We start from the raw sequence: 14,128 nt of genomic DNA on the forward strand, positions 1-14,128 counted from the left end.
TGTAGCCAAGAGTAAAGACCCTAACCCTATCAAAACAGCAGTCAAAGTGTATATTTTCAGCACTATGTTTGTTTACCAATGATTGGAAACTCTCCACGCATTGTACCGGTAAACAGACGTTTTAGACGCGAGGACAGGAAGCCGTCATGAAATCGCTGTAGTCTTATTAACGTATTAACTAAATAATTTGAACAAAATAAAAAGCAGCAGCACTATTGCATAACTGAGTCATGTGTGGTATGTATTTCTTCCTTTAGGAGAGTTTGATGTTTTATAGATGGCTAGGTTAAACACAGGTTTTTGTTTTTTAAGGGAGTATCGGATGGGTATCGGTATTGGCAGATACTCAAGGCTGTGATATCAGTATCGGACATGTATAAGTGGTATCGTGCCATCCCTAAAAGGAACTGATACAACTGTGTTGTAGTTGTTTAGCGTTGATTTCATCCATGCAACTATGTTGGTGGTTGTTTATCGACTATAGAACTGTGTTGGTGTTTAATTTTTATTCCATACATACAACTGTTTACCTTTTATTATTGACTTAAAATTGTTAATCCCTGTCCAATGTGACTACCATCACAAAAGTGATGCTACTTAACCCACCTTCTCGCTCTCATACATTGACAAAACCAATGATGATATGAGGACATGAAAATGGACATTTGTGAAATGTTCAAGTTCCTGAAGCATGTAATGTGTATTGCACTTTAACTTTTTGAATGTTTAATGTTTTTAACATTTGTGATATTTGAATGTTCCTGACGAAGCTTGTAACCTACCGTGCCAAATGATTGACGGAGCTAGAGCCCCGGGAGTCAGTGTTGTATTTGTACAACACTGTGTACTTCGGCGCACACCTCACATATCGGCATGTAACTCGAGAACCGCTGAACGGATTGTGTCACCTGAAATGGCTATCGACAGGCAACAAATAGGGCTTTAATTCGATATATATATTGTATTAAAATATATGCACACCCGAGCCGGTAGAGGTCGCCAAAGTGCAGGTGGGAAAATCTTCCTGAAGAGGGCCCACATGTGGGCCCTCGCATGTTAACATGTTTTACTTTTGTGATATTTGAATGAATTGAAGAATATTTTTGTTGACCACTTGAAAAGATTGTAATAAAAACATTGTTCAGTTTTCTTTTGTCTGAACTGCATTGTGTAACATTTTAAATAGACTTTTAACTACTCTCATCATTTTGGGCGACCATTTGTCATGCGGGGTAACCAATGATTGTCAATAACTGTACTAAATTCAAAATAGAATATCCATCAGTTTTGGCTCAAATATTAATCACTGGTATACTATGCTTAAGTGGATACTACCTGTACACATTTTAAATCAGTTTTATGGGTTTTAGAGCAAATATGGGTATTGTAACTGCATTACGAGGGAGACACTGCCATTATAGAATAAACTTGTGAAATCATGGTTTACAAAAAATTAAAGGGCACACAAGCCTGTCTTTCTTGAGATGTATATTTAATTACTGATACCCGTTAAAATATTAGTAATGTTAATGAAATATATTAATTTTGAGATAAATTACGGTCGCCCCAAATGACTTTTATTAAGGCCATGTCCTATTAATTCAACTTTAAAAACACTAAAATCTCTTAATTTTTTTTTCTTCATAAATGCATGTATACACTACATTCCAAATGTTTGAAAAATGGCCAAATATATCCTTATTTTTGTATTTTAAAATTGGCCTATTGAAAAGTCTTATCCGTCAATGACCCAGTGTGTGTGTGTGACCACTAGTCTCCTAGTAGATTTCTGAAATGTATGTTTATATATGCAAATGAGGCACTTCCCCATTAAATATGTGGACATTTATGGATGCAATAAGGCAAAATGAAGTAAAATAAACAACTAAATGTGTGTTATTGACGTTTTATTGTCACTAGTATCATAGAAGACATGTTTAGGAAGCAAAATATAACAAAATCTCAAAATCAACAAAAAAAGTATATTTGCCTATTCACCTGCAGTGTCTCGCCTTAATCCTCATCTTCTTCCTAGAGAAGTCTCTACTAGGAGGTGGTCCAGAGGGGGGGGGGGGCTGAGTCTCTACTATTAGACTAGTAGTCACACACACGCACACACACACACACTGTGGAACAGTGTCTGTCTGTCTGTCTGTCTCTCTGCTGTCTGTCTCTCTGCTGTCTCTCTCAAAATAGTATAAGTGCTATCTTGGCCCTGAGAGTTGCTCTCCGGCTCTGCAGCTGGACCCTTCTCAAATCAGCACGAAAAAAGCTATAAGCTTATAAAACGATTTAATATGCTAAACTTCGTTTTAAATTCCTTAATTCACTTTTGTTTATTTCATAAAGATTTTCCCGACATAATGCTACCTGCCCCGACCAGATCCGTGACTCTGTTGCGATACAGATGAATTATCTACTCAGAATAGTATTATAAAGTGGCTATCTTTTATGCTGTAGATCACTGCTGGTATGTGCGTGCAGAACCTTTATTTCAGCGGGGACTGTAGTATTTATTTGACGTTACTGTACAATATATGTGTATTAAAAGACGGAGCTGTCTTTTATTGTATTATAATAATTATTAATATTAAAAATAAATGAAGAAAGGCATTCTTATTCCAGCATGCATTAATGACACCAACGGGCAACGGCAAAACAGTGGTTAATGGTCTTTATTAGTGTTTGCGGTGTCCAGGTGGCAATGGTCTTTTAGGAAGTTAATAGATATAATATCCGACATCACCGTGTACAACACGCTTCCCTCGGCTTAGTCCACTTTTCCACATTTCATGGGGGTGTTCCATTACCGTATATGGTTAATCGGGGCGGTTCTGGTATGCAAATACTTAAAACAGTGCACGAGCTCCAGCTTAGGAGCAAGGTGATATTTATCAAGACAACTACTGTGCGTAGGACCTGTGTACGCACGTGTGATAAATCCAGTTTTTTTGTTGTGCGTGCACACATTCTAAATTCTGTGCTTACGTGTGGAAATAGAAGGTTTTCTAAGAAAACTTGATAAATGAGGGCCCAGGACTCAACACCACATGTGGGTCTTTGAGAGATTAAAATGGGGTCACCAGATTATTAAGTATCTATGAAGTATCTATGAAGCAAAAGCCCTTTCAAGTCCACTGAAAAACAGACCGCCTTTATCCAAAGTGCTTTACAATTTATGTCTCACATTCACTCACACACAGGCGGTGGAGGCGACCATGCAAGGTGGAGGCGACCATGCAAGGTGCCGACCTGCTCATCAGGACCAGTTAGGGGGTTAAGTGTCTTGCTCAAGGACACTTCGACACACTGCCGGGAGGAGTCGGAATCTAACCGGGAACCTTCAGATTACCAGACGAATGCTCTACCTCCTGAGCCATTGTTGCCCCACAAAAAGCAAGTTACGTGTTGCGTTTATCCTGCCCAATGTTACACCATATTCTGTCAAATCAGTTTTGGGTCCTAACAATATTTCAGTCCTCTGAAAAAATAGTTTGAAAGCCACTGATTTACGGTGTGAGTGAGTGAGTGTGTGTGTATGATTGTGTGTGTGTGTATGTGTGTGTGTATATGATTGTGTGTGTGCGCGTCTGTGAGTGTGTGTGTGTGTGTGTGTGTGTGTGTATGTGTGTGGGAGCTTCATCTGGGAGGGATGTTAGCAGGGTTGTGGCAGGAGGGAGAGGCAGTGGAAACAGGACCTGATATCAGCCAGGGAGCAGGAGGTCAGCCAGCAGAGAGTCCGACGAGGAAGAACACACTGCTGTCTAAAGGGTGGGGGTCTGGGGGGGATGTGCGTACCGCTCCACCAAGAGGGCCAGAGTGAGGCCCACACACTGCTGTCTAAAGGGTGGGGGTCTGGGGGGGCTGTGTGTACCGCTCCACCAAGAGGGCCAGAGTGAGGCCCACACACTGCTGTCTAAAGGGTGGGGGTCTGGGGGGGCTGTGTGTACCGCTCCACCAAGAGGACCAGAGTGAGGCCCACACACTGCTGTCTAAAGGGTGGGGGTCTGGGGGGGGATGTGTGTACCGCTCCACCAAGAGGGCCAGAGTGAGGCCCACACACTGCTGTCTAAAGGGTGGGGGTCTGGGGGGGATGTGTGTACCGCTCCACCAAGAGGGCCAGAGTGAGGCCCACACACTGCTGTCTAAAGGGTGGGGGTCTGGGGGGGGCTGTGTGTACCGCTCCACCAAGAGGACCAGAGTGAGGCCCACACACTGCTGTCTAAAGGGTGGGGGTCTGGGGGGGGTGTGCGTACCGCTCCACCAAGAGGACCAGAGTGAGGCCCACACACTGCTGTCTAAAGGGTGGGGGTCTGGGGGGGATGTGTGTACCGCTCCACCAAGAGGGCCAGAGTGAGGCCCACACACTGCTGCCACATTGAGACGCGTAGCCAGCAGACTCCACGAGAAGTGCAGATGTAGGTAAATACCATCACATAGGTGCTATTCTAACCATCTTTCGGTCTACAAGTCTGAATTTGTGAATGTGACTTTAAAAACCCAGAGACAATAAATGGAACTATGGAAAGAAACATATTTAACCCTTTCACCAGCACACTACAGAAGGTTAAACCTTTAACTGCCACACTACAAAGTGTTAACACTTTCACTAGGGTTAACCGTCTGTAGTGTGGTAGTGAAGGGTTAACCTTCTGTAGTGTGGTAGTGAAAGGTTAACCTTCTGTAGTGTGGTAGTAAAAGGGTTAACCGTCTGTAGTGTGGTAGTGAAAGGTTAACCTTCTGTAGTGTGGTAGTGAAAGGTTAACCTTCTGTAGTGTGGTAGTGAAAGGTTAACCTTCTGTAGTGTGGTAGTGAAAGGTTAACCTTCTGTAGTGTGGTAGTGAAAGGGTTAACCGTCTGTAGTGTGGTAGTGAAGGGTTAACCTTCTGTAGTGTGGTAGTGAAAGGTTAACCTTCTGTAGTGTGGTAGTAAAAGGGTTAACCGTCTGTAGTGTGGTAGTGAAAGGTTAACCGTCTGTAGTGTGGTAGTGAAAGGTTAACCTTCTGTAGTGTGGTAGTGAAAGGGTTAACCCTTTGTAGTATGGTGGTGAAAGGGTTAACCTTCTGTAGTGTGGTAGTGAAAGGGTTAACCTTCTGTAGTGTGGTAGTGAAAGGTTAACCTTCTGTAGTGTGGTAGTGAAAGGGTTAACCGTCTGTAGTGTGGTAGTGAAAGGGTTAACCCTTGTAGTGTGGTGGACGAAAGGGTTAACCTTCTGTAGTGTGGTAGTGAAAGGGTTAAATATGTTTTTCCATTTATTGTCCATGAAGTCTGTTTCTATTTACTGGCCAACTGAGCGGCACAGTCTCTTGTTTCTTCAAGAAATTAATCAGAGACAGAGCCCCACCGATATATTGGCTTATCACACAGATATATCGGAATCAGTGTCTATGTTACATATATCAGGGCTGTACGTTAACTTTTTTTGCACATAGCACTGGTGCTCCAGAGGTTGATAGTTTTGTAGCACAGGCCAAAATCGTGTGGCACGAGTATAAAACGTGTTATATTTGTAACGGTCACAAATGTGCCTATTGTATTTGTGTTGTTATTTAGTTGCAGTGCCATGTTTGGTCACCGAGTGGCGCTCCATTGTTTGTACCTGATGTAGCTACAGGCTTCATTTGATTTAACCTGAGACAGTGACTTCTTCACTTCCTGTTCCACCTGACGACCGACAGCAGCGGCAAGCGTCAACTTGTTACAGTAGTTTCTCTAGTAACGATGTGGCTAGTAGTGGTTTTAATATAGTATATTGAATAATGCCGTATGACCAGCCATCGTAGGGCCATAGTCCTTATTTCCTCACTAATGGAACTGTTTTCTCTGCCTCTGAACAGGTGTTGTGCCGAATTCGGACTCCCTGCCAGAATCCGACTCCCCCTCAGGTGAACGTGCAGCATACTCCATCAGCCTACCCGGCATGTAATACGTACTTTGTTAGAACTCAACTCGTTCTTATTGGCACATAGATTTCTGTCATAAAACGATAAGCTGAAATTTTTATTATACTAAGAATAATACGATAAGATATTCCTTTATTGATCCCCTTGGGGAAATTTGAGCATTATAGCAGCATGGGGGAGGGGAGGAGGTACAGGTATGGGCAGGGTAATAGTAGAAGACATTACCATGCCCAACATACCTGTACCTACCCACCCCCTCCTGCTATGACGCCCACATTTCCCCAAGGGGATCAATAAAGGAATATCTTATCGTATTATTCTTAGTATTAATGTCACCAATACTCGTATTTAACAGTTATAGTGATTGTAGTTAAATTTTTAAACAGAAATAGTAACTGTCAAGATATTTTACTGTGGCATTATATAAGGTTTCACCCAGGGTTAGAAATTAAAAAAAAATTCAATGGCTTTTTTTGCCCCCCTTAATTGATTTTCGGGGGCTTTTTTTTGTATTTCGGGGGCACTGAATTTTTATGATAAACGGTAGGGGTGGGACGGTTCACAAAATGGACGGTTCGGTTCGTATCACGGTTTTGGAGTCACGGTTTTCAGTTCGGTTCGATATACGTAAATATTTATAAAAAAAAATGTAACACTCAAATCTAAACATGCTTCTCATTTATTAAAAAAAAATAAAAAAGTTTACAGTGTTACAGTGTTTACAGCCTTAAATAATGTTTGGCACACAAAGACCGAACTGACTGAAAAATATAGGCTACATTTGTAGCATTAACTTAGTGCAAACAAACAATATGCTCAGCCAGCACTAGACTTTCCTTTCTTTAATATAAACACAAAAAAACAATGTCAACCATGTTTAAATTCCCTGATTGTCAGTTCTTAATGGAAAGATTCGTGTTCTGCTTGAAATTATTATGCATCTGTCTACATTTATTTAGACTAACATTATTTAAATATTGAGTGCAACTGTGGTGGATTACGTAATTCGGTGAGTTGGAACTATCTATGGGTTGGCGCCAGGTCCCCACGGACATTTTAGTGTCACGCACCTTCAGCTCAGGCAATGTTATCATCAGCTCCGGTAGCTCCGGTAACGTTAGGAGGTGATGGCATGCAGTGGGAAAGCGGCAATAGTCCCGGTTGGAGTTAGTAAAACACAGTTGTATGTTAGCCTTCTTGGATGTTGAATAAACGCCTATCATTGTCTTTAAACACTCCGCCTCTCAGACTCCCATTTCCTCCTCTGCTAGCTAGTAGCTACGGTAACATTTCGTTGACTGTATTACCTCGCGGGCTGATTCTATAGTTAAAACGTGCGTTGTGTTGTACAAACTGCTAACGCTATGGCAAGATGTGTGTATGCCTATGTAATGTTAATGGCTATGTTTTTAAAGTCGTAATGAAGATTGATTTAGATTGTGCTTGCCATTTGTACACAAACTGACTAGCACCTGGCTCAGCTGCAGTGCTGCAGCAGCCAGTGCTCACCTCCGCCAAATGAATTTTTTTTTATTTGCGCGTCATCTGAACCGTACGATACACACGCGCCATTACCGGGTAAATATATATATTTAATTAGTAAACAGTCGGGGGCATTTTGTGCCCCCCTTAACTGATTTTCGAGGGCTTTTTGTCCATTTTCAAGGGCATTATGCCCCAAGCCCCCGTTAATTTCGAACCCTGGTTTCACCCATAGTATCCAGCATGAAGAACGGCATGGATAGTGTTGAGAAAGGACAACATCATTAGCAAGTAGGAAATAGGGGCCCAAAATGATCTGAACCCTATTACTAAGGTTAAGTGTGGTTAGCTAGTAAACCTGGCTACTTGGCTGTATATAATGCTCACTCACCCAGAAGATGATGTTGTAGCTGAACATGAGATACTTGTAGCAGCAGCTGACCTCAGCATTCTCATACCGATAGTAGTGCATCTTTCACCTGTTGAGAGAGAGAGGTGGGAAATTATTATACATATTTAGCATGTATGGCAATATAACATGCACATTGATTTGAATGCATTTATTTAACTGTAATTGAATAAATGTGTGGACTGGGCTAAAGATCTGTGTGCCCCTCTGACTGTAACAAAGTAGCAATTGGTGATTCGATTTCTTGGAAATGATTGCACGATGACTGCACGATGGTTCACGGAGTAGCTCAACTCAAATAGATTATTCACACAAAACCCCACCTCCAAACATTCCGACATGTATGGAACTTAGCAGGATCAAATCAATCTAGGAGTATTTTTTTTTAGCTGTGAATGACCAGCAGCTTTAACCCTTTCACTGCCACACGACAGAAGGTTAACCCTTTACGATCACAAATCTTTTGTGTTGAGCAAGCTTGCACTAACCAGCATTTAACACATGCTGAACAGCCAACAGTGATACCACCACCTGTGGTCGTCATGGTGACTCACCATCACTCGTCACAAGTTACACAAGTCAACTGCTACATTTTATGTCCAATCTCAACGTAGACTTTCATTAACTTACTTGCCACAGATTGCCTGATAAGTTATTCTAATAAGTAGGCTATTTTGTCATAAATATATTATAAGTTTAGAACATGTCTATGGTTTCCATGGTGACAACAAGTAGCAAGAAGGTGGCACAAGATGGCTCCCGGGAAAATGTCACATTTGGGTCAGAAATATTGGAATAGTTTCAGACAAGCATGCTGAGAATCACGAAGGAAATTAATTTCGTGAAACTGTTTAAAATGTGCATGGTCTGCTGTGACATTAGGAGTAGAGTTCAAATGTACATTTACTTCACCTATGTTTTCATTAACCGTTATTATATTTGTGTACCCACCTATATGGTGTCTGTCCGTACAAGAATTGGAAATAACTTATTGATGTACATTTTCTACAGATTAGCCAACAACATGGAAGCAGAACCTTCAGGATCTTTTAGTTACAACCTTTTTTCTCTGTGAAAGGGTTCTTCTTCTTGAAGTGGTCCATAATATCTCACCCACTTAGACCACTTGGTTTGCCCACAGTGACTAGATCTCTTAACCCTTTCACTGCCACACCAGTCGGTTGTGTGATAGTAAAGGGTTAACCTTCTGTCGTGCGGCAGTGAAAGGGTTAACCGTTTTGGTAGTGCGGCAGTGAAAGGGTTAACAGTGCCGCGGCGCCCTACAAAGGCAAAAGCCTCAACTTCAGTTAATATACTTTGCCTTTGTAGGGCAATACTGATATAGTTATTAGTACACATTTAGGGATACAGATGTAGTGGTATTAATACACACACAGAGAGGGGTACAGATATGGTGGTAAGGATATGTAGAGGGGTGTCTGTTGTACAAAGACAAATGGCAGTAACAGGAGGACGTACAGAGTTTTGTTTTTGTAGGGCAGAATGAGATCGATTTATAAAAAGAGATTTATTTTTGCAACTAGTGAATAATTGGCTAAACTGGTAAAGTAGAAAATGACAAAGTTCAGAAAGAAATATTAAGGGTTGGAATAAATAAATGTCTACTTTACACCAAGCAGTGCCTGTAAGAATCGTTGGAATGTTTTTCTCACCGTTTTTGGTTTTAACTTAATAATAATAATAATAACTTTATTTGTATAGCACTTTTCATACAGAGGTTGCAGTTCAAAGTGCTTCAACTTAAGAATAGTTTACCCAGGTGAGGAGAGATAGCAGCATTTTCAACCCACTGCTTTAACAGCAGTGTCTCCTAGGGATAGTATCTGTGTCGGAGCGCACTATCCAACTTTAAACACGCCAACGCCTATAACATGACAAATTTAAAGCTGCAATAATCTCCTTACAACCCTGGTTTTAAAAAGGGTGCTGTAAGTGGTATTTTTTGTTGATCTACATTCTGTCAGCAATCACTGATACAGAGTGTTTGGTCAGTAACATGGGTCTCCCAGTCCCTCTGCTCTGCAGTAAACAGTCATCACTGATACAGAGTGTCTGGTCAGTAACATGGGTCTCCCAGTCCCTCCACTCTGCAGTAAACAGTCATCACTGATAGAGTGTCTGGTCACTGGTCAGTAACATGGGTCTCCCAGTCCCTCCTGCTCTGCAGTAAACAGCCATCACTGATACAGAGTGTCTGGTCAGTAACATGGGTCTCCCAGTCCCTCCACTCTGCAGTAAACAGTCATCACTGATATAGAGTGTCTGGTCAGTAACATGGGTCTCCCAGTCCCTCCACTCTGCAGTAAACAGCCATCACTGATACAGAGTGTCTGGTCAGTAACATAGGTCTCCCAGTCCCTCCACTCTGCAGTAAACAGTCATCACTGATATAGAGTGTCTGGTCAGTAACATGGGTCTCCCAGTCCCTCCTGCTCTGCAGTAAACAGCCATCACTGATACAGAGTGTCTGGTCAGTAACATGGGTCTCCCAGTCCCTCCTGCTCTGCAGTAAACAGCCATCACTGATACAGAGTGTCTGGTCAGTAACATGGGTCTCCCAGTCCCTCCTGCTCTGCAGTAAACAGTCATCACTGATATAGAGTGTCTGGTCAGTAACATGGGTCTCCCAGTCCCTCCTGCTCTGCAGTAAACAGCCATCACTGATACAGAGTGTCTGGTCAGTAACATGGGTCTCCCAGTCCCTCCTGCTCTGCAGTAAACAGCCATCACTGATACAGAGTGTCTGGTCAGTAACATGGGTCTCCCAGTCCCTCCACTCTGCAGTAAACAGTCATCACTGATATAGAGTGTCTGGTCAGTAACATGGGTCTCCCAGTCCCTCCACTCTGCAGTAAACAGCCATCACTGATACAGAGTGTCTGGTCAGTAACATAGGTCTCCCAGTCCCTCCACTCTGCAGTAAACAGCCATCACTGATATAGAGTGTCTGGTCAGTAACATGGGTCTCCCAGTCCCTCCACTCTGCAGTAAACAGTCATCACTGATATAGAGTGTCTGGTCAGTAACATGGGTCTCCCAGTCCCTCTGCTCTGCAGTAAACACTGCAGCCATCACTGATATAGAGTGTCTGGTCAGTAACATGGGTCTCCCAGTCCCTCCACTCTGCAGTAAACAGCCATCACTGATATAGTGTCTGCCTGGTCAGTAACATGGGTCTCCCAGTCCCTCCTGCTCTGCAGTAAACAGCCATCACTGATATAGTGTCTGCCTGGTCAGTAACATGGGTCTCCCAGTCCCTCCTGCTCTGCAGTAAACAGCCATCACTGATATAGAGTGTCTGGTCAGTAACATGGGTCTCCCAGTCCCTCTGCTCTGCAGTAAACAGCCATCACTGATATAGAGTGTCTGGTCAGTAACATGGGTCTCCCAGTCCCTCCACTCTGCAGTAAACAGCCATCACTGATATAGAGTGTCTGGTCAGTAACATGGGTCTCCCAGTCCCTCCACTCTGCAGTAAACAGTCATCACTGATATAGAGTGTCTGGTCAGTAACATAGGTCTCCCAGTCCCTCCACTCTGCAGTAAACAGACATCACTGATACAGAGTGTCTGGTCAGTAACATAGGTCTCCCAGTCCCTCCACTCTGCAGTAAGTTTAGTCATCACTGATACAGAGTGTCTGGTCAGTAACATGGGTCTCCCAGTCCCTCCACTCTGCAGTAAACAGCCATCACTGATACAGAGTGTCTGGTCAGTAACATGGGTCTCCCAGTCCCTCTGCTCTGCAGTAAACAGTCATCACTGATACAGAGTGTCTGGTCAGTAACATGGGTCTCCCAGTCCCTCCACTCTGCAGTAAACAGTCATCACTGATATAGAGTGTCTGGTCACTGGTCAGTAACATGGGTCTCCCAGTCCCTCCACTCTGCAGTAAACAGCCATCACTGATATAGTGTCTGCCTGGTCAGTAACATGGGTCTCCCAGTCCCTCCACTCTGCAGTAAACAGCCATCACTGATATAGAGTGTCTGGTCAGTAACATGGGTCTCCCAGTCCCTCTGCTCTGCAGTAAACAGTCATCACTGATACAGAGTGTCTGGTCAGTAACATGGGTCTCCCAGTCCCTCCATTTTGCAGTAAACACAAAATACATTCTGGTATCCCGTTCTCACTTTATCCAATCAGGAGAGAGAACGCTAGATGTTTTTGTTTTATTTTACTTATTTCAAGACATTTTGTCAAACCAAATTTGCTGGCAGATTATTTTACTTGTTTCAAGCACATATTTGTTTTTATCAATTTTTTTTGTGGAGTTCTCTCTCCCGAATGGATAAAGTGGGAAGGGAAACATTTTGTTTGCGTTTTACTGCTGAGCGGAGGGACTGGGAGATGCATATTACTGATCAAACACTATTGATTGAAATGAACAGATTGCAGAATGGGTACAATACAGTACGGCTCAATAAACACAATTGTTAAGGGGATGCAGACCAGAGAAAGACTTTCGTCTTGTTTACATCAGGGTCCCCCATTGTGGAAACAGTGGAGCAACACTCAAGTTTCAACACTTTGATGAACATTGTTACTCGGCTGTAAGAAGAGTTGTCGCTTTGGATAAAAGAGTCCTGGAGCTAAATGTAATGTCAACCTAACGTTACACCTGAGACTAGTAGCGTTAACCCTTTCACTGTTGCACTACCAAACGGTTAACCCTTTCACTGCGACAACACAACAGCAGGTTAACCCTTTCACTACCACATGACAGCAGGTTAACCCTTTCACTGCCACACTACCAAACCGTTAACCCTTTCACTGCCACACAACAGCAGGTTAACCCTTTCACTGCCACACAACAGTAGGTTAACCCTTTCACTGTCACACTACCAAACAGTTAACCCTTTCACTGCCACACAACAGTAGGTTAACCCTTTCACTGTCACACTACCAAACTGTTAACCCTTTCACTGCCACACAACAGTAGGTTAACCCTTTCACTGCCACACTACCAAACAGTTAACCCTTTCACTATCACACCACAGCAGGTTAAAGGACAACACATCTAGTTAGGTTGCCCAGGGCTAACTCTGCTAGCAGCTAACCGCCACCAGGGGGCTGAGATCTCCATAACTAGCCAACTTGAGTCCAGTTAACGGCGGCTAACCTCAGCCCAACCGTGGCGTTACTTTTGTTTAAAATATCCAAAAGTTTCTGCTCAAACACGGACCGGGGGTGCGATAATAACGAATCATATTATACAGCGAACACTGGGTGGGAACAATGGGCTGAAACGTTTGAGCTAATGTTGGACAACAAGAGACACAACAAGAGCCTCTTCATTCACAATCAACTGAGCTAATCAGCGGCTAACGTTACAAACCCGACGTTAACTGAGATAAAGCGCTGGGACAACTAACGTTAGCGGAGGTAACGTTCCTATACTATGTCCACATTATTACGAATAAACATTCAGACAATGTATAACTAAATGAGAGAACCCAGACAGTGTTGTACACACGGACCTGTTTGTTTGTGTCCCTCCGCTCCGGTGGTGGCTGCTGTGTGTCGCTGCTCGGGAGGGAGTTCCTGCTCCAACTTATTCACTTTGTGAGTTCACTCCGCGGGCCGCGCGACTGGGCGGGGCCAGAGGGCGGGGCCACTCCGCCAGGGCAGAGGTGGGCGTTCACTGCGGCTGCCACCTGCTGGCTCGTCGATGTAATTACACAAGTGTGAATGAATAGGTGTAGTGGTGACGTCATTGTTGCCGTTTTTCCGTGTTCCACCCTCTGTTCCAACAATGCAATGTATTTCCCCCATTGCCCATTTCTAAATCGCCTCGTTTAAAACAAATAAAGCATGGACATTGGCATGGTGTACCTTTCTGTGCTTATTCATCCACAATTTATAGCTCGACATGAAAATATTTGCAATTAATCATAAAAAAAAATCGCGAAAATGTTTTGAGCAAAAATGTAAAGCTTTTCAATTTCCATGCGGCAGAATTGTTACAATAGCCGATAATCCATTTTCCCAATGATAAATCCCTATACGGGTGGAACAACCAGTGACGTCAGACTACACCTCCCGCCAGGGATGTGTTCTTCATGGGACGGGGTTGCACTCCGTGCACCCAAAGATTTGAGCAGAAGCGCGTGCACGCACGTGCACACAGGAAATGCGCTGCACTCGCCAACTCGCTATAAGTACCCACCTGGGCTACTTTGCATATCAATAGTGCCGGTCGTCAGGTGTGTTAAATACGTTCTCAGATACATTCACACCTAACTTGTGAAGGAAATGTGTTACATTCCATTCATAGAGGCAATTAGGCACCGTCTTTAGTCTGCGGTTAGAC

The 14,128-nt window shown here is 43.2% G+C and overlaps 1 protein-coding gene across 1 annotated transcript in view; it reads right to left on the reverse strand.

Annotated features, from left to right (window-relative positions):
- The window catches only part of tspan14 (tetraspanin 14), a 63,296-nt gene extending 49,967 nt beyond the window's left edge, over positions 1-13,329 (reverse strand). The window contains exons 1-2 of the mRNA XM_084321591.1: positions 13,296-13,329; positions 7,777-7,864 (exon numbers count right to left, since the gene is read on the reverse strand). Of these exons, the coding sequence (XP_084177717.1) occupies positions 7,777-7,857 (81 nt within the window). The 5' untranslated portion in view covers positions 7,858-7,864; positions 13,296-13,329. The remainder of the gene's footprint in view (positions 1-7,776; positions 7,865-13,295) is intronic.
- Between the last annotated feature and the right edge of the window lie 799 nt (positions 13,330-14,128).

The sequence above is a fragment of the Notolepis coatsorum genome (genome assembly GCF_963971535.1).
Source record: "Notolepis coatsorum genome assembly, chromosome: 9".
In the NCBI taxonomy this organism is placed as follows: domain Eukaryota; kingdom Metazoa; phylum Chordata; class Actinopteri; order Aulopiformes; family Paralepididae; genus Notolepis; species Notolepis coatsorum.